The 19,554-nt window shown below is 52.4% G+C and overlaps 2 protein-coding genes across 4 annotated transcripts in view; one reads left to right on the top strand and one right to left on the bottom strand.

The window, feature by feature from the left end:
• The window catches only part of Lmtk3 (lemur tyrosine kinase 3), a 19,856-nt gene extending 15,463 nt beyond the window's left edge, over positions 1-4,393 (bottom strand). The window contains exons 1-6 of one of the 3 annotated variants that reach the window (XM_036180225.1): positions 4,199-4,393; positions 2,427-2,539; positions 1,519-1,652; positions 1,145-1,295; positions 650-726; positions 89-207 (exon numbers count right to left, since the gene is read on the bottom strand). In XM_036180225.1, coding sequence (XP_036036118.1) covers positions 89-207; positions 650-726; positions 1,145-1,295; positions 1,519-1,652; positions 2,427-2,502 — 557 coding nt within the window. In that variant the 5' untranslated portion in view covers positions 2,503-2,539; positions 4,199-4,393. Of the gene's footprint in view, positions 1-88; positions 208-649; positions 727-1,144; positions 1,296-1,518; positions 1,653-2,426; positions 2,540-2,659; positions 2,867-4,144 lie in introns of those variants that run through there. The other 2 variants (XM_036180231.1, XM_036180216.1) reach the window with 2 other exon arrangements.
• The window catches only part of Sult2b1 (sulfotransferase family 2B member 1), a 23,028-nt gene continuing 6,823 nt past the window's right edge, over positions 3,350-19,554 (top strand). Inside the window, 5 exon segments of the mRNA XM_036180255.1 lie at positions 3,350-4,206; positions 4,209-4,283; positions 4,286-4,340; positions 13,169-13,311; positions 18,179-18,387. Coding sequence (XP_036036148.1) covers positions 3,852-4,206; positions 4,209-4,283; positions 4,286-4,340; positions 13,169-13,311; positions 18,179-18,387 — 837 coding nt within the window. The 5' untranslated portion in view covers positions 3,350-3,851.

Here is a 19,554-nt window from a genome sequence, read left to right as displayed (position 1 = left end):
TTTGGCACCGCACTGGGTTCCATCCACTTCCCAACCTCACCTCCTCCACCTGATATTTTGTTTTTGGAAGCCCTGTCCATGGACTTACCTATAGGGCTGAGCCTCTGAGATGAATTTACGCTGCTCCATGGGCCCGGCGCTAGCCCGGAGCTCCTTGACCACCACCTGAGCTGGCGTGTAGTCTGAGAAAACCTCCCCCAGGATCACCTGGCCAAGGAGTGCTTCGGTCAGTGCTGACCTGTGTCCAGCCCATCCCCAGGCTAGCTCCATACACACCAAACTCCCAACCACCTTCCAGGCCTTCCCTTCATGTCCCACCTCCCTGGTCCCCCACCAGACACGGAGTGAGAGACTCACAGGCCCAGAGTCCGATGCACGCGGGGACGGATGGAAGGATGGACAGACTGACGGACGCGTGGAGAGCCGGGTGGCGAGGCGGAGTGGTCAATGGAGTGAGGAGGGAGGCGCTGACCGACAGATGTGGGGGTAGGTGGGTGGGAGTGGGTGAGAGGTGGAGGGAGGGGGTCAGGCTGAGGGGCGTTTGGGGCTGGGGAGGCCAAGAGCAGATGACAAATGTGGGTAGACATAGAACAGGAGCACAGGCCAGAGATGTATGGATACCCCTCTGCCTCCCACCCAGGCCCCTCACCTTCCCAAACCAGCCGCTGCCAATCTCCTGTAGGTAGCTGAGGTGCTGGCGACTCAGGCCCAGGGGGGTGCTGATGTCTGAGGAGGGGCAGCAGGGGAGGCCCTGAGCTCCTCTCCTTTCCAGGACACCCCACACCACCAAGAGTAGACAGCAGTCTCCTTTTATTGGCTGTCTCCAACATTCCATGACAGGGTCCAGCCTCCTCATTGGCTGCCCATGAGGCCCAGGGTCCAATCAGCCCTTCCCTTTGGCAACCTTAGCTCCAAGACTGGTTAGTCAGCTTATAGGCTGGCTTCCCAGGTTGAGATCTAGGCTGATGGCACTGGGGCCATCCTGCAGGATTCTCCAGATCTGTGGTTTTCTGCAACATGGTGCGTGTGGCCTCCCTATAAGTTATTTCCATGAATCTAGGGTTCTGCCCTCTGCCCTCCCTGAGCCATGAAAGGAAGCCCTCAGTGTTGGGACCACAGGATCCTGGGGTGGAGGGGGCAGTACCTGAGTGTGCGGGCTGCGGGGCAGGCATTGGCAGGGAGACCTCTGCCAGCGGCAGAATATAGACATCAGGCAGCGACTGTGAGGAGGAGGTCTCCTCCGCAGGGGGGGTGTACTCGCCAGAGCAGTCCTCCCCTTCTGGGTTCTCAAACTCCTGGGGTGAGAGAGGCGAAGAATGGGAGCACCGGGAGTGGGGTGCTGAGACGCTAGCGTCCTGTCCTAATTGCCTCCCCAGTTCACAGACCTGTCCCTCAAATCCCAGCCCCATTTCCGCTGGTGTGAGGATCCCAAGTTCCCAGGTTTAGGAGTGCTCTGGGGCTTCCAGCCCCTTCGCAGGCTGGGGTCTTTCTCCCCAGGTTACTCCCAGGGCACCTCACCTTGAAACGGACATCACCCCGTTTGCAACACAGACAGGTAAGAAGGAGGAAGATGAAGGCCAGCAGACCGGAGCAGGAAATGAGGACCACAGCGTAGGGCGGAGCCAAAGGGGCTCGGCTCAGAGCAAATCCATCTGTGGGCACAAGGCTGGGCTGGGGTCTGGGCTTTAAGACACTGGCTACCGGACTCCATGCCCCTCCCATCCTGGGCTAGTCTTGGACTACAATTCCCATGATGCGCCGCATCCAGGGGCCCCTTGGCAGAGAGGCCGGGTGGCCTAACGTATTGTGGGAGTTGTAGTTTAAGGCCTTCCCAGGTGGTTGGGGGTGGGGTCCCTCTTTTCGTCCCAAGCTGGGACCCACCCCCCACCTCTCGCCCCAAATGCATCCCCTAACCCGTATATGAATACATTCCAGTGACGAGCAATAGTGAGGCCTGGAGCTCTGAGAGTTCATAATATGCTGCCGCGGATAGCCTCACGACCCCCTCCCAATCGCGGGTTGCTCCAAGATTTTTACCCGGAGCTGAACCCCCTGCCCACCCCACGTCTGAAAGGTGACTGAGAACTGTTTCTTTTAGAGAGACTGGGAACACAGGCCCATTCTCTAGCCACAGCCTTAGCCCTGAGGGAGGGGACTCTGCAAAGCCAGAGCTGTGTCCCCCTTAGAAATAGGGTCTCTCTCCCCCAAGGCTGCGGCCTTCCATCTCGCGTACCCGTGTGCACTCGCGTGCACATGAGCTCACATGCACGCTCACATGCACGCACTGGGCCCGCAGCCCACTCCCCACCCGCCTTGGCTGGTCTCCCTGACCCTGCAGACCCGCTCGTCCCCAGGGACTGCGCACAGGTGCCAGGCTGGCCCCGGTGGGGGTTGGGCGCGGGCCGCGGACGGCTGGACATACTCACCCGGGTGCGCTGGGGACGCCAGGCAGCCGGAGGCGGAGACGGCCGCCAGGAGGATGAGTGCGCCGGGCGCAGGCATCTTGTCCAGGATGGAAGGGAGGTGGAGGTATCGGCGGCTGGGGAGGAGGGGGGGCGGGCCCTCAGCCCCCAGCCATGGGGACCCGCTCAACCCTGGCCTCCCCCAGCCCAGGAGAGGGGCGGGAAACGCAAGACAGGGAGAGGGAGGGGCTGCTTACTGGCTCAGGTACCCCCCTCCCCCTCCTCGAAAGGACAGACGGATGAAGGGATGGAGAGGCGGACGGAGGAGAGGAGCTAGGGAGCCGGGGTTGCTGGGGTAGGGGGGAGGGGAAGATGGGGGGGCAGCGAGGGCCCCGCCCCCGAGGACAATCGGGATTGGGGGAGCAGAGAGCCTGTCAGAGGAAGGGTGGGAGGAGGGAGGAGGGAGCGTTGTCATGGCAACTGGTTCCCGGTTGCATTGGCTGCTAGGCGGGAGGGGAGAATAGGAAGGGGGGAGGAGGGACAAGACTGAGACCAACAGACCCTTGGCGGGGGGGGGGGGGGGGGGGGGGGCAGAGTCCACAGTGCGCGGCCCTGACACCACTGGGACACACTACTGGTGTCCACACGTGTGCTACATGCTAAGATGCAGATATCAAACCCACGCAGCCCACACACAGCTGACACATGTCACAGGAACCTTCACAAGCGCATCACATACAAAGGTGGACAGCCATCAGCAGACGGAGACACGGACACGTCACACACAAAGACATAGGGACAGACCACACTGAGAATGCATAGGCAGTCCAGCCTCTGGTTGGTACAGATTCACCGAGCCACACAGGAATGTCCCAGCATCACACACACACACACACACACACACACACACACACACACACACACACACCACAGAGCTCCAAACACAGGAGGCATCACAAAGATCCACACAGATCCTTTGGGACATGAGGAGGCATGCTGTCATTAACTGACATTCTACATAGACAACAAAGAGCATCACTAGCTCATACACCCAAAGACACTTGCATGCACAGACACAGGCTGGTCAGTCACATACGTGAGCATACAGAAACAATACATGCATGTATGCAGGCACTGGGTATGCACATTGCTCACCCCCAGGGACAAACACACATCACATACACATACGCACATGAGAACATACAGTTCATACATGCAAAGCCACACAGCTTATGCAAAAGCACAAACACAGGACGAGGCACAAACATGCCCTGTGCAAAAAGTACAGCCACGAGTGTTACACACAAAGGCACACCACCTACCTAAACAGACAGCGCGATTGGACACACTCTTTAGACGTGGTTACAAGGACTTGTTACCCCACTGTAGCCTCACGTCACATACACCAACACACATGGGCACAAAAGATGCATAAGCGTAGTTTATTTCATGTATTTATTATTGGCAGGATTTATTCTGCGCCAGACGTTTCCGAGGTTTGAAGTATTACCTTTCGATCCTCACAACATCCCCCATGATAGGTGCTCTTTCATGCCCAATGTACAGGTAAGGAAACCGAGGCACAGAGAGGGCCAATGTACACAACAGGGCATTGACAGAGCTAAAGATTGGAACCAGGGGCACCGACACATCAGACAAGACATACACACACACACGTCACGTGCCAGGCTGCAGTCTCGGGGTCCCACCCCACCCGGCGGCACACAGAGCTGCAGACACACCCAGAAGCGCAGACTGCCGCCCTCGGCGAGGATGTCTCCATGGTCCAGGAATACCTGCGACTCGTCCCCTCAGTGAGGCTGGACGGGAGCTGCGCGCGCAGCACTGCTCCCTGGGGGCACTGGGAGGAGGGTAGGCCTCACAGGGGCTCACTGGAGAAACTGAGGCAGGATCATTGTGGGGTGGAGGAACAGCAAGGTACAGGGAACGCAATTGGGGTGAACGCGGAGTGAGCACGCAAAGCTGCCCCCTGGCTGGAGAGCCAGGACCTAAAGGAAGAGAGGCTTATGGGGGGGTTGTAGGTCTGCGCAGAGTCTTCTGGGAAATGCAGTCCTTGTCGGTCCAGCAGGGAGACTCAGGTTGCGCCACCTGCGGGGATGAGCACGAGGGTGGCAGGCTGGGGGCATCTGCCACCAGTGATGAGGTCGGGAAGCTTGCTATTTGTTCTTAAGTTCACTAAGAACTAAGTTTGTTACAGCACTGTCAATATGATTAGTTGAGCTGTGAGCCAGAAGTCAGGACTGTGGGAAGGGGCTGGCTGTGCAGCCTGGCTCTTCCATCACCGAAGTTTTGTGTGGATTTGGTTTGTTGAGACAGGATCTCACTGTGTACCCAAGCTCTCCTGGAACTCACTCTGTAACTCAAGACGGCCATGAACTTGCAACAGTCCTCTGGCCTCAGTCTCCTGGGTGCTGGGATTGCAGGTGTGGTCCAAGCAACATTTTTGTAAAAAATATTATTTAATAATATGTTATTATTTATATATTATATAATAATTGTGTTAGTATTAATATAACAATTTATTATTACAGGAATGAAGTAAGGTGGAGCCAGAAGAGTGCACTTACTCCAGAGAACATGCCAAGGGTATTCTTAAGGATAGGTTTGGTATCCAAACCCTAGGGCCAGGAAGCTCTCTGTCTCAATACTGCCTGTGCCTGCCATGAGCGTCAAAACTGTTGAAACAGTGCCCTGACTTGAAAGCGTTTGGATATGTTGAGGCCACACCTGTGCACCGTTCAACTGTGTGTTTAGGACATATTTTGTTCCTAACTTTATGATAAAACTTCGTTAGAGGGATGTGGTCAGTGTGTGTACGTTTTTTGTGGCTTCCCTGTGCAGGCAAGTATGGAGACCAGAGACTGACCAGGTGTCCTCCTCCCTCACTCCTCACCTTCTTTTTGAAACCGGAATTTCAGATGGGCTGATAAGCAAGCCCCCAGGGTTTGCTTGCCTCTGCCTTCTGCTGAGTTACAGGTGTGCTCTAAGTGCCCAGCTTTTCTGTGGGTGCTGAGATCTGAATGTGGGTCCTAATACTCGTGCAGCCAACACTTTACTCACCGAGGTACTTCCCCAGCCCCAAACTTGCCTTTTCTTTTTCATTACAACTGTATTGATATGAGATCTCAGACCCAGCAGACCTGTCATCCTGTTGCCTTGTTTATCTGGAGGCTGAGGTGAAAGGACCATGGGTCTAAGGCCAGTCTTAAAAATGCATGGACAGCCTGCCACATGGAGAGTGTGGCTCAGTGGTAGTGTGTGCTCAGGAGTGTCAAGGACCTGGGTTCTATCCCCAGAACCACAAAACAAAACAAGCTGTAACTACTCACTTTTGTATGTGTGTGTTTTGTTGGTTTGTTTGGGTTTTTGTTTTGCTTGTTTTGTTTGAGGGGAAATTGAGACAGGATCTCTTCTTTTCTCATCTCCCTTTTTCTCTCACTTTATCATGAGACATGGTCTGGATATGTAGCTCAAGCTGCTCTCAAACTTGCAATCCTCCTGTCTCAGCTCCATATACTAGCGCTTTCTGACGTTTATAATGACATCATCTGGAGTTGGCTGGATCCAGCCCAAGAACAGGAGCTGTCATTGGGATTCTAGTACTCTCTGAGCCCCCTGGCCCTTGACCAGGGCTCATGAATGTCAGTGGGTAGATAACACACTGGCCACCCTCCAGTGAAGGAGCATTGCTCCCATGTCCCCCAGCAGTGGGGCAGTGGCATGGGTGAGATGTCTTCTCAGATATCCTGGGTAGACAAGAGAGTCACTGGCCACCATTGTAATAATGGATGTTGTGTTTATCTGAATGAGACTCTTAAAAAATAGAATCACGGGCTGGAGAGATGGCTCAGAGGTTAAGAGCACTGCTTGCTCTTCCAAAGGTTCTGAGGTTCCAAAGTTTCAATTCCCAGCAACCACATGGTGGCTCACAACCATCTGTAATGAGATCTGGTGCCCTCTTCTGGCCTTCAGGGACATGTGCAGACAGAACATTGTATACATAATAAATAAATCATAAAAAAATAAAATGAAATCACAGTCGGGCGGTGGTGGCCCAGCCTTTAGTCCCAGCACTCGGGAGGCAGAGGTAGGTGGATCTCTGTGAGTCCTAGGCCAGCCTGGTCTACAGAGTGAGTTCCAGGACAGCCAGGGCTACACAGAGAAACTCTGTCTCAAAAAAACAAAACAAAACAAAACGAAAGAAAGAAAGAAAGAAAGAAAGAAAGAAAGAAAGAAAGAAAGAAAGGAAGAGAAAGAAAGAATCACAGGCTTAGGATTTGGCTAGCTGGCAAAGCACCTGCCTAGCGCACATAGGCCCTGGGTTCCATGCCCAGCACCACATAGGTGTGAATTCTGTCACACCTCAGGAGGTGTGACACAAGTGTAGCCTTTAGAGACTCCCAAAACCCTTCCAACAGCCTGGGCTGTCCCCGTGACTCCTGCTCATCTGAGAATGTTGTGTTTGCTTCCTGTTCCTGCGGATGGCACAATGGCCACAGTCCTGTGAGTTCTGTCACAGCTGGAGGTCACATAGAAATGGTGTTTTCTAGTGGAGAGCCAGGTGTGTGCAGAATCACCCACTCTGTGGCTTCCAGAGTTGCTGTTCGAGGCTCATGGCCGACTCCCCTCAAAACCTCAGGATCACAGAGGCACCTTCTCATTTCCTGCTGCCCTCTGTTGCTTCTTTGGGAGTGTGTGTGTGTGTGTGTGTGTGTGTGTGTGTGTGTGTGTGTTCACGTACATGTGCATGCACACAACTGCACAGATGTGTGGGTGAACGTGAAAGCCAGAGGTTAACCTTGGCTGTCAGAGGCATCACCCATCATTTACATATTGTGTGTGTGTGTGTTTATGTGTACAGTGGCATGTGCTCATAACTCAGGTTATTAAACCTGGCAAAGGAAGTGGCTTTACCTGCTGAGCCATCTTGCCAGATGCATCTACCATCTTTTGAGACAAGGTCTCTACTGAGCCTAAAGATTGCTGTTTAGGTAAGGGCTTGTGAAAATGATTTGGCTCAGTGTTAGAGCACTTGCCTAGCAAGCGCAAGGCCCTGGGTTCGGTGGTGGCGCACGCCTTTAATCCCAGCACTTGGGAGGCAGAGGCAGGCGGATCTCTGTGAGTTGGAGGCCAGCCTGGTCTCTAAAGTGAGTTCCAGGAAAGGCGCAAAGCTACACAGAGAAACCCTGTCTCGAAAAACCAAACCAAAAAGATTGCTGTTTAGAGTGGGTTGGTTGGTTGGTGAGAGCTCAGGGGTCCACTACGGTCCCAGTGCTGGATCACAGGCACAGGCAACAGCCTTCTCACCCAGAGCTTTTATGTCAGTACAGGAGCAAGCCCAAGTCCACATGCTTCTGTGGCAAGCAACTTACCAAATGTTTCTCTCGCATAGACACCCGAGGGGAAGCAGTAGTGCTATGCCACCTTTGATTATGTTATGATACTTCATCCCGGTGTATTAACTGTAAGATAACATTGATCAGCTCTCGGACTAACACAGTAAGGCTGGGCACAGTCATGACCAGGGCATCTCTGAACAGCTTGGGTCAATTTTGTGTCTCCCTAACATGTTGGGTTCAAATTTGCTCTGCCCTCCATGGCTGTGTGAAGTTAGCCAGGTGGCTCCACCTCTCTGACCCTCTTTTGGCTCCTCAGTAAGCCAGGCATCATCAGAAGCCTCATGGTGTTGCTGAGAGACTGCACAAGGTCAGGGAAGACTGTGCGCCACAAATTCCCTTCCTTCAGTGGATGCAAAGGTGCAGAAGCTCTCTCCCCACTGCGGACAGTGCTGGGGGGATTTTGGAGACATTAACCAAAACAGACAGACCAAAAATAACCTGGAGAGATGGCTCAGCCTGTAAGAGCACTGACTGCTCTTTGCAGAGGACCTGGGTTCAGTTCCCAGCAACCACTTGGCAGCTCACACCTGTCTGTAACTTCAGTTCCAGGGGATCTGACACCCTCTCATGGCCTCTGTAGGCACTGCACGTGGTGCACAGACACACATGAAGGCAAAACATCCATACATATAATGTAAATTAATCTAAAGAAAATGTGTTTACTGTTGAAAGCCCTTGGACAAAAAAGGTAGACAGAATATGTGGCTTAATTACCTCCACTTAGTAAATTCAAAGCTCCAAGAACCCCAGAATCCAAACCTTTTTAGTGTTGGCATGACACATGCATGCCTCCTCCTGGAACCAGTCAGAGCCGAAACATGGGGACCCAAAACTATCAGATAAAATGTCTTTGGGGCTATGAGAGGTATGACGTCTGTGAACTGGAGTTTAGACTCGGGTCGCTTTCCCAAGGCATCTCAGTGTGTGTACAGCTATTCCAAAACACGGAAGTCTCCACGTGAGTCTCTCAGCCCTGTGTTTTGGGTGAGATGAGGTAATATTCAACCCGAGCTGTGTAAACTGAAGCAACTCAGAAGGGGCATGTATGTGTCGGGTTATTTTTTTTTTTAGGGGGGGGTGTGGCTGGCTGGAGGATGTGTGTCCAGCCCATTGTCCAGAGGGTGTCCCCCATAATGAGGTTCAGTGACAGCATGGCATATTTCACATGGGGAGGGCAAGAGTCTGTAGACAAATGGAAGGTAAGGGGACAGCCTGTGTAAAGCCTGACAGCAGCGTTGACTCGGGATGTGGGATAAAGAACAAGGCCAGTATGTTGGACCAACAGAGATGATGGCCCAGAGGGACAGGGCAGATGGGGTGTCTTGTGGGTCATTGTAACAGCGTGGATACTACTTCTGGTAAGACAGGTGCTGTGGGTTTGAGCATGGAAGGGCAGAAGCACCTGGTTCCAGGTGGGTCTTCTCCTGCTGTGGGAAGAACTGACTGTAGGGCCTTAGCGGAGACCGAATTATAAAAACGTAATGACTGCAGCAGACGCGGCGACAGGTGATGGCTTTTCTTCTTCCCATCCATCTCTTGACGTGGAAGCCTGTGCTAACTCAGCCCCTCTTCCCTCTCCACCATGGGACTGAGCTGGCAGCCTTCAGAGGACGGGCCCTCATCATTTCAGTGCTGGATGGAGGCCTGACGTGGGTTTTGGCACAGGGAGTAAAGAAACCACAAGACTAAAACCCAAAGAGGCTGTGAGTCTGGGAGCAGCGGGGGGCAGAGAGATGGGCGCGCAGAGGTGAGGCCAGAGCTGGAGAAGGTGGGGGAGGGAGTGGGGGGACTGTGGAGAGCCTGCGGGATGGTCAAGGGGCTCTGGGCATCTCAGAGTCCCATGTCCTGATTGGTGAAGTCCCCACAGTAGCCGGGGCTGAAGGCACAGGCAAGGGAGGGGACGCAAGCGCTCTGGGACTTTCCTTCACTCTGTCCATTTAGTCATTCATTCATTCTCCTAGCCATTCTCAATTTTATCTGTGCCTTGTTCATTCTCCCACTCCGCCATTCTTCCACTTGTTTTCATCCACTCATTCATATATCCAGCCACCCGTTCTCTCCCTCGCTCCTTCATTCTCTCGCGCATGACTTGAGTGCCAGCAGCCCTGAGCCTTTGCTGCCCGGCCTCTCGGGACGTGAGCTGCACCCAAGCATGTTTTTTTTTTTTTTAATCGGTGGAGCAATGGCTCAGGTGTCCACATTAATTTACTTACTCATTCAGGAATCATTTGGGGGTGCCTAAGGGCACAAGATCCTTCCCTGAAAGGTGACTCAGTTTCCCTCTCTTGTAATGGGAGAGAAATGTCAAGGAGTTGCTGAGATCAAAGATTACGTCCTACCTGGGGCTACTAAGCGTCTCTCAAGAACCCGGTACTTAAGATACACAAGCCCTTCTCATCCTTGGTAGGACTGGTGGCTTGAAGCAGTGATTACTGCTAGCCGTTTGTGACAGAGGAGGAAACTGAGGCTCAGGAGGCAAGGCAGGTTAGGCATGGCCGTGGGCAGGCGTCTGTCAGCTAATCTGCCTGGTTGACCTCGCTGCTCCCACCTGTTGAGCCAAACCTACCTGGTAACTGGTGATGTCACACATTCTACCCTCAGGTTCAACCTATGGCAAAGTAATAACATCCCTGAACAAATGAACTACCTAGAGAATGTACCACTTACTGCAGGCTCATTGTGGGCTAGCCTGAGCAGGGCCGTGATGCTGCTGACCTACAGTTGTGTAAAGTGGTTATTTTAGCTCAGGTTTATGGGATGTGAGCATCAAACCAGGCCCTTCTTACAGCCCCTGCAGTCCTTCTCTGTGAAAACTTAACCAACTTTAATGCAACACTTTCTCCACGTTAGAGGCTTGAGCACTTTATAAAACGCTACCAGGTGGCAGATGTGTATATATATCTCCAAGACACAGAAAACTTCCCACAGTGGACTCCTGGATGTGTGACCCTCCACGTTTCTGAGTTTCACCTGTGTGTTCAGAATCAACCTCGCATCATCAACATCGTCATCGTTATTGTTATCGCTATTCTATGGATGGAACCCAGGGCCTCATGACATACCACACAGCCATGCCATGCCCACCACACAGCCATGTCCATGCCTCACTGGGGGACTTCAGGCAGGAGCTCTACCACCGAGCCACACCCCAGCCCTTCACTGGGGATTTTACATTCCAAACGTTTTCTTTATTTTAAGATATATTTCATTGTGAGAGTGTGTGTGTGTGTGTGTGTGTGTGTGTATGTCTGTCTGGGTATCCATGAAGGCTAGAAGAGGACACCAGATAGTATCAGTGGCATTAGTTATTTGTGCGTTGCCTTATATAGGTACTGAAATCAGAACTTGGGTTCTCGGTAAGTACTGATTAGAAGATTACAGTTAGAAGCTGTAAGTACTTCTAACCACTGAGCCAAAAACTCTCCAGACCCTGTTTTTTGGGGGGCAGGGAGATTTGAGACAGGGTTTCTCTGTGTAGTCCTGGCTGTCCTGGAACTCCCTCTGTAGACCAGGCTGGCCTTGAACTCAGAGATCCACCTGCCTCTGCCTCTGGGAGTGCTGGGATTAAAGGTGTGCGCCACCACTGCCCAGCAGCTTCTTACGTTTGAGCCTGGAGCTCCCTGGTTTTGGAGTTGGCCTTTAGCTTTCTGTCCCCCTGTCTCAGCTTGCTTTGTCTTGGGAATGACTGGTCTCACTCAAAGCAAGGTTTTTTAAGAGTAGTTGGTGACATCCACAGTTCTGATCATCCTAACTTCCCCGGGTCTCCTGTCCCTTCTGTACTGAGAAAGACAAAGACAAGGGACCTGCAAAAAGTCACGTGCAGAGGACTTTAGTGGGACACTGATGGCATTCAGTTACTACACATTGCTCCTCAAGATAGAGTGACAGAAAGCCAGGGACAGAAGCCAGGACATTGTAATCCACATCTGAGGATGCTTAGTTCCCCCAGTCAAGAATCTGAAGCAGATGTAGCCACAAGCTGTTCTTCTGAACCCTCAGTGGGTACTCTTCTTCAAAACAAAGCAAAATGCTGTTTTTCCCCCAGAATATGAATCCAAGGGTTGTAGCTCAGTGGCAGGAAAATTGGCTAATGTGCCAGCACCAAGGCTCAAGCTCCATCACTAATACTTCATGAGACAAAATAGATGCCCTAAATGAACCTGGTGGCCCAGATCTGTCATCCTACTTACTTAGGAGGCTGACACAATCAAAAGGTCAGGTTGGGGATTTAGCTCAGTGGTAGAGTGCTTGCCTAGCAAGTGCAAGGCCCTGGGTTCGGTCCTCAGCTCCAGAAAAGAAAAAAATCAAAAGTTCAAGACTATCCAGAACAACTTAATGAGACCCTGTCTCCAATAAATTAATAGAGGGTTGAGGGCATGGCTCAGTGGTAGAGCCCCTGCCTAGAATCCCCAGTGAGGGGCTGGGGTGTGGCTCAGTGGTAGAGCTCCTGCCAAGAATCCCCCAGTGAGGGGCTGGGGGTGTGACTCAGTGGTAGAGCCCCTGCCTAGAATCCCCCAGTGAGGGGCTGGAGTGTGGCTCAGTGGTAGAGCCCCTGCCTAGAATCCCCCAGTGAGGGGCTGGGGTGTGGCTCAGTGGTAGAGCTCTGCCTAGAATCCCCCAGTGAGGGGCTGGGGTGTGGCTCAGTGGTAGAGCCCCTGCCTAGAATCCCCCAGTGAGGGGCTGGAGTGTGGCTCAGTGGTAGAGCCCCTGCCTAGAATTAGAATCCTCCAGTGAGGGGCTGGGGGGTGTGACTCAGTGGTAGACCCCCTGCCTAGAATCCCCCAGTGAGGGGCTGGGGGCACAGCTTGGTGGTAGCACAGTTCCTGTACCATTCCAGAAGCCCTGGGTTCAATCCTCTGTTTGGAAACTCAGTTTTGTGGCTTCGTAAATGCGTCATGGCTTTAGAAAAAGCAGCTAGATCATTTTAGCTTCCCAGTGAGTCATTGTGGGTTTTCACATGGGCTCTGCCGCGTGCAGCGTGGGCGGGGCACCTGCCACCTTTGGCTTGGGTTCCTCTTTCGTAAAATGGCCTGGTGACATGGTGTCGCCTTCCAGGGTTAGGATGTGGAATAGCATAAGGAGAACACTTAGCTCCACTTTACAGACATGAAGTGCTCTGCCTCCTGCCAGCTGCTGGGCTCTGGGCGAGTCACTCCACCCTCTGTGTCCCCGTAATAGGAGGATGACAGACATGGCATCATGGGACGGCTGTGAGGAAGAGCCACTCTTCAGGTGGACACACGGGGCTCAGAGAAAGGACGCTCCTCGCCAGGGTGCCAGCGGAGGGCCAGCAGCTTGCGGCCTGTCTCCTTGTTTCTCCTTACATCTGCCATTCCTCTCTTCCAGCCGGAAGCTGCAGGGTGAATACTTCTGGTACAAAGGTATTCCCTTCCCGGTTGGCATGTACTCACCCGAGAGCCTCAGCCTGGCAGAGAACACTAACAACGTGCGGGACGAGGACATCTTCATCGTCACCTACCCCAAATCAGGTACATAGGGCACCAGCTTGGACTCCGAGGAAGGGCCTGTAAACCTGGAGTTTGTCCTCTGTTGGAGGTACCTTCCTGGGCTCTGCCCACTAACTCCCTGCTCCAGGTCAACTCTGAAGGCCTGGCCAACCCTCTCCCCGCCCCACACTCCCCTGAGACCTCCCCGTCCCCTTGGTCCTCACAGCACTGAGTGTCCCCAGACCTCCCCTGTCCCCTCAGCCCTCTCTGTCCCCTTGGCCACTGTGTGGTCTGGTGGGAACTTTGTTTTTGTTGAGACAGGTTTCATGCAGCCCGGGCTAGCCTTGAACTCCTGGTCCTCCTGCCTCAGTGTCTCAGGTTCTGGGAGGGCAGGTGTGTGCCACTAGGCACAGCCTCGCTGATGGGACTCTGCTTTCTCACCAGAAAGCTATCTGAGTTCCCTGAGAGCTCTGTCTGCATTGGACATTGCTATGCTCTCTGAGCCTAGAACCAGGCCCTGCTGCCTAACATGTTTGTGGAGGACGCTCTTCCTCTCTGTTTCATTCTGAACTCACGTGCAGAGTATTACTCGACCTTCACAGACAAGGACCAGTGTTCTGGTCTTCTTTTTGTGATAAAAACACCCTGACGATGCAGGAGGTGGGAGGCAGAAGCAGGCAGAGTTCTGTGAGCTCAAGGCTAGCCTGGGCTGCAGAGTGAGTTCCAGGACAGTCAGGGCTACACAGAGAAACCCTGTCTTGAAAAAAAAAAAAAAAAAAAAAAAAAAAAAACAAAACCAAACACAAACCCAGGACCCTCGGCCCAGGAGCGGCACTGCCCAGAGTGGGCTGGTTCCTTCTACATCAATTAGTAATCAAGAACATGCCCATGGCAGTACACGCCTTTAATCCCAGCACTCAGGAGGCAGGGACAGGTGAGTCTAAGGCCAGCCTGGTCTACATAGTAAATTCCAGGCCAGCCAGGACTACAGAGTGAGACTCTGTGTCAAGTTACATAATAAATAGAAAAAGAGAGAGTTGGGCGATGGTGGCACACATTTAATCCCAGCACTTGGGAGTCAGAGGCTGGAGGATCTCTGTGAGTTTGAGGCCAGCCTGATCTACAGAGTGAGTTCCAGGACAGGCTCCAAAGCTACCCAGAGAAACACTGTCTCTAAAAAAAAACAGAGAGAGAGAGAGAGAGAGAGAGAGAGAGAGAGAGAGAGACAGTACCCCAGCTGAGACTCTCCGGTAATCCTGGACTATGTTGATAGCTGCAGCTAACTGGATACAGTGGTGCACATCTGTAATCCCAGCATGTTGGAGGAACGGATCAGGAGATAAAGGTCATTCTCTGGTACAGATTGGAATTGAAGCCAGCCTGAGGCAACAAGACCCTGTCTTTAAAAAAAATAAAAAATAAAAAAAAAAAAATTAAAAAAAAATCTGGCCGGCCGGTGGTGGCACAGGCCTGTAATCCCAGCACTCGGGAGGCAGAGGCAGGCGGATCTCTGTGAGTTCAAGGCCAACCTGGTCTCTATAGCAAGTTCCAGGAAAGGTGCAAAGCTACAAAGAGAAACCCTGTCTCGAAAAACAAAAAACAAACAAAATCTGACTCATGCTACTGCAAGATTGAACCTTACAGACACCATACTAAGAGAAATAAACTGGACACAAAAGGAATTACATGAGGCCCTTAAAGTAGCCATGCTTGGAGGGAGAAACCGTGAGGCAGAAACCAGGTCATGGGGGCTGCATGAGATGAGAACAGAAGGCATTGATCTAATGATTACAATTTCTGGAGAAAGGACAAGCTTTGGGATGATTGTTGCAAAACTACATGGTTGTGTGTGTATTGCCGATCGGAAATGGTGAGGATGACGAGGCCTGGGTTGTGTGTATTCTAACACAAAGGGAGGGAAACTCGCCAGCAAAGGACTTCGCCGATGAACTGGTCCCGCAGAGCACAGAGACGCCGCAGACGCAGGAGTAACCCCACCCTCTGCAGGGAAAAGGAACCCCCAGGCAGCAGTGAATTGGGGAGCCGGGCTTCCCTGCTCCTGTCTCCGGATTCAGCCTCACTGGAGAGGTGCTGAGATGTCCTGGGGGAGGATTCTTGTCATTCTAGACCCTGAGCTGGAGATGACTCGCCGAAGAGAGCGGCCACTGAGAACAGTGTCGGACATTCGTGTTCTTCTGGCGCCCTCTGCTGGTGGTTGAGAACTGAGACCGCTAGCTAGGGAGAGCCTTCTGCCCAGGAGCCCTGGCCCAAGGCTGATAATGGAAGAGATCTGAGCCTTCCGCAGGGACAGGGCTCCTTGCTGAAACATGGCATTCAGAATCAAGGGATAAGCTGGGCATGGTGGCAAAGGCCTGCTGTCTTTGCTAGCCCAGGGTCTGAGGAGGGAGGACCCCCAAGATCGGCCTGGACAGTTTAATGGGATTTTGTTGTTGTTGTTTTATAGTTTTGTTTTTTGTTTTTTTGAGACAGGGTTTCTCTGTGTAGCCTAGCCTTCCTGGAACTCACTCTGTAGCCCAGGCTGGCCTCAAATTCAAAGATCTGCCTGCCTCTGCCTCCTGAGGGCTGGGATTAAAGCTGTGTGCCACCACTGCCTAATGTGTCTCATGACAAAAAGTAACAAAAAATGAAGATGTAGCTCAGCAGTGGAGCAGAAGAGCCTGCAATTCCCCAGTGAGGGGCTGGGTGTGGCTCAGTGGTCCAGACCCTGCTCAGCATGTCTGAAACTCCTGACTCAATCCCTCTTACTACAAACAAACAAACAAACAATCCCTCAAAAATAATTGGCCAAGTGTGGTGGCTTTAATCCCAGTACCCAGAAGGCAGAGACAGGAAGAGCTCTGTGAATGTGAGGTCAGCCTGGTTTGCATAGTGAGTTCCAGGAAGGACAGCCAGAACCACAGAGTGAGATCTTGTCTTGAAAACAACTATAACAAAAATGCAATAATAAGAGCAGTGAAATGGTTCTCCAGGGAAATGCACTTGCCACCAAGGCGGGCAAACTGAGTGTGAGTCCCAGAACCCACATAAAAGCCAAGCACAGCGGGGAGCTTGTGCCTCTGACTTCAGCGCTGAGGGTAGAGACAAACAGATTCAGGGGGGGGGGGGGCTTCATGGCCAGCCAGTTGAGGGGAGATGGTAAGGCCCATGTACAGTAGAGGACCCTTTCTTAAAAAATAAAGTGGAGAGTTATAGAAGATACAATGTTTCCCTCTGACCTCCACACATTCAGAAGTGGGCAAGTCTTCCCAAAGCACGCAGGCACCACACACAGTAGGAAGGCAGTCAGAGTTCATATGCCACTCAGTGGCTGAATGAGGGTTTCCTACCTGCTCCTTGGGCTGCAGTCTGTCATGCAGGGAAGCAGAGATTAGGGAATGCATGCTGACACAGCAGTGTCCACTCCCAACATGCCCAGATCTCCACGAGCAGCCAGCACAGGGAAGTCATAGTTTTCCTAGAACTGGAGTACAAGGCTAATTTTTTTATTTTATGCATATGGGTGTTTTACTCACATGTATGTATACCATGGGTGCTGCACATTGCCCACAGAGGCCAGAAAAGGGCCAGAACACCCCCTATTGGGGTGTGTGTGGGGGGCACAGAGTGAGTGGAGGTCAGAGGACACCTTGTGGGAGTCGGTTCTCTGCTTCCACCATGTAAAACCTAGGGATCAAACCCAGATCATCAGGCGTGGCAGCAGATATCTTTGTCCTCTGTGTCTTCTTGCTGGCTCTAAGCCATTTCTTTCATTTAAAAAATTATTTTCATTTTATTTTATTTTATGTGTGCACCATGTGTGTGCAGTGCCCACAGAGCTGGAAGGTACAAGTGGTTGTGAGCCGCCATGTGGGTGCTGGGAATTGAACCTGGGTCCTCTTCAAGAGCAGCCAGTGCTCTTAACCACTGAGCCATCTGTCCAGCCCCTGTCTTTATCAGTGTTCTGCTGTTGTGAACAAACACCATGGCCACGGCAACTCTTATCAAGGAAAAGCATTTAATTGAGGCTGGCTTACAGTTACAATCCATTTTCCTCAGACAGACAGACATGGTGGCTGAGAGTTCTACATCCTGATCCTCAGGCAGCAGGATCCCGAGCCTGGCTGGAGCCCCTGAAACTTTCAAAGACTACCCCCAGGGACACACTTCCTCCATCGAGGCCACACCTCCTTGTCTTTTCAAATAGTTCCACTCCCTAGCAACCACGCATTCAAATCTATGCACCTACGGGAGCCATTATTTTTTAAAGATTATGTACACAGTGTTCTGCCCACATGTATGCCTGCAGGCCAGAAGAGGGCACCAGATCTCATTACAGGTGGCTGAGCCACCTTTGCTTGCTGGGAATTGAACTCAGGACCTCTGGAAGAAACAGCCTATGCTCTTAACCTCTGAGCCATCTCTCCAGCCCATGAATCCATTCTTTCCTCTCCCTCTCTCTCTCTCTCTCTCTCTCTCTCTCTCTCTCTCTCTCTCTCTCTCTCTCTCTGGAGACAGGGTTTCTCTGTGTAGCTTTGGAGCCTGTCCTGGAACTCTATCTGTAGCCCAGGCCGGCCTCGAACTTAGAGATCCACCTGGCTCTGCCTCCCGAGCACTGGGATTAAAGCCATGTGCCACCACTGCCCGGCTTGGAAGTCATTCTTAATCAACCACCACACCCCTGTTTTGTTTTGTTTTGTTTTGTTTTGTTTTCTGAGACAGGGTTTCACACTGTAGTCCAGCCTTAGCCTCCAGAGTGCTGGAATGACCAGTGTCCACACCTGGCCAGGCTGTTCGCTGCCTTGCCTTCTGCTTTCCCAGCCGCCTTCAAACACAGCGCTACCATTGGGGTATGGTTCTATTCCCACCCCTTGCCCTCTGCTCCCAGCTAACCTTTCTGCTCTCCTGGTAGGTACCAACTGGATGATTGAGATCCTCTGCTTAATCCTGAAAAATGGGGACCCCTCATGGATCCGTTCTGAGCCCATTTGGCAACGTGCACCCTGGTGCGAGACTGTCATAAGTGCCTTCAGCCTCCCAGACCGGCCCAGCCCCCGCCTCATGAGCTCCCACCTCCCCATTCAACTGTTCACCAAGGCAGCCTTCAACTCCAAGGCCAAGGTGAGGTGGGTGGGCTCTGGGTAAGGGCGTGAGTCTGATCAACTGAGTATGAATGCACACTTGAACATGTGGCCCTTGAGAGTCCACCTTTTAAAGGGGAGCAGACTCTAGGCTAGACGTGGTCACGTGTGCCTGCCGTCCCAGCACTTGGGAAGCTGAAGCAGAAGAGTGGTCATGATTTCCAGGTCACCGAGGCTACAGAATGCTACCCTGCCCCCCCCCCAAAAAAAAAGAAAAAAAAGAAAGCCTGGCATTGGTGGCATACGCCTTTAATGTCAACACTGAATTTGAGGCCAACCTGGTCTGCAGAGTAAGTTCCAGGACAGCCAGGGCTACACAGAGAAACCCTGTCTTGCAAAAACAAACAAACAAACAAACAGAGCAAAACCATGAAATTGATAGAGGGGCTAGGGGAGCAGGCAGCTAAGTTGGCAGAGCCGTAGCGAGCACGCGGAGCCCTGGGCTGCATCCCCAGTATTGAACAAACTAGGCATGCTGATGCCCACTTGGTTTTTTTGTTGCTGTTTTTTCCAAGATAGGGTCTCTCTGTGTAGCCCAGGCTGCTCCGGAACTTGCTCTGTAGACCAGGCTGGCCTCAAACTTGGAGATCTGCCTGCCTCTGCCTCCCAAGTGCTGGGATTAAAGGCAAATGCACCACGGTCTGGCTAATGCACACTTGTATTCTGAGTACTCAGGAGGGGAAGCAGGGACGATCATCCTTGGCTAAGTAGCAAGTTCAAGGTCAGCCTGGGATATACAGGAATGTTTAAAAAACAGCAACAACAACAGAAACAAACAAACAGAATCAAAAGCAAGGTGGTCTAGAGTGAGGAGCTATAGGAACTGGGTAAAGGGGAGAGAGACAGTGAGTGAAGCGATCTGTAGCACAAAGGAGGTCCTTGTGGCTGAAGCCCTGTGAGCCAGGGGAAGAGGAGTTGGCACAAGGTCAGAGATAGTAACAAGTATAGAGCTGTGTAGCCTCCCAGTGGCAGGGCTGGGAGCATGGAAGGGGCCAGTACTGGCCCAGGCATGGCCCAGTCCTTTGGCTGCCACATTGGAGATTCCTTGGCAGGAGCACGGTAGGCAGAGATGCCATTGCCCAGGCACAGGGAAGAGGTTGTGGCTGGACCAGGCACAGGCCCGGGGGAGGATGAAGCTGGGCCTGCA

The sequence above is a fragment of the Onychomys torridus genome, chromosome 1, assembly GCF_903995425.1.
Source record: "Onychomys torridus chromosome 1, mOncTor1.1, whole genome shotgun sequence".
NCBI classification, from domain to species: Eukaryota; Metazoa; Chordata; class Mammalia; order Rodentia; family Cricetidae; genus Onychomys; species Onychomys torridus.
This window is presented reverse-complemented; position numbering and strand designations above follow the sequence as displayed.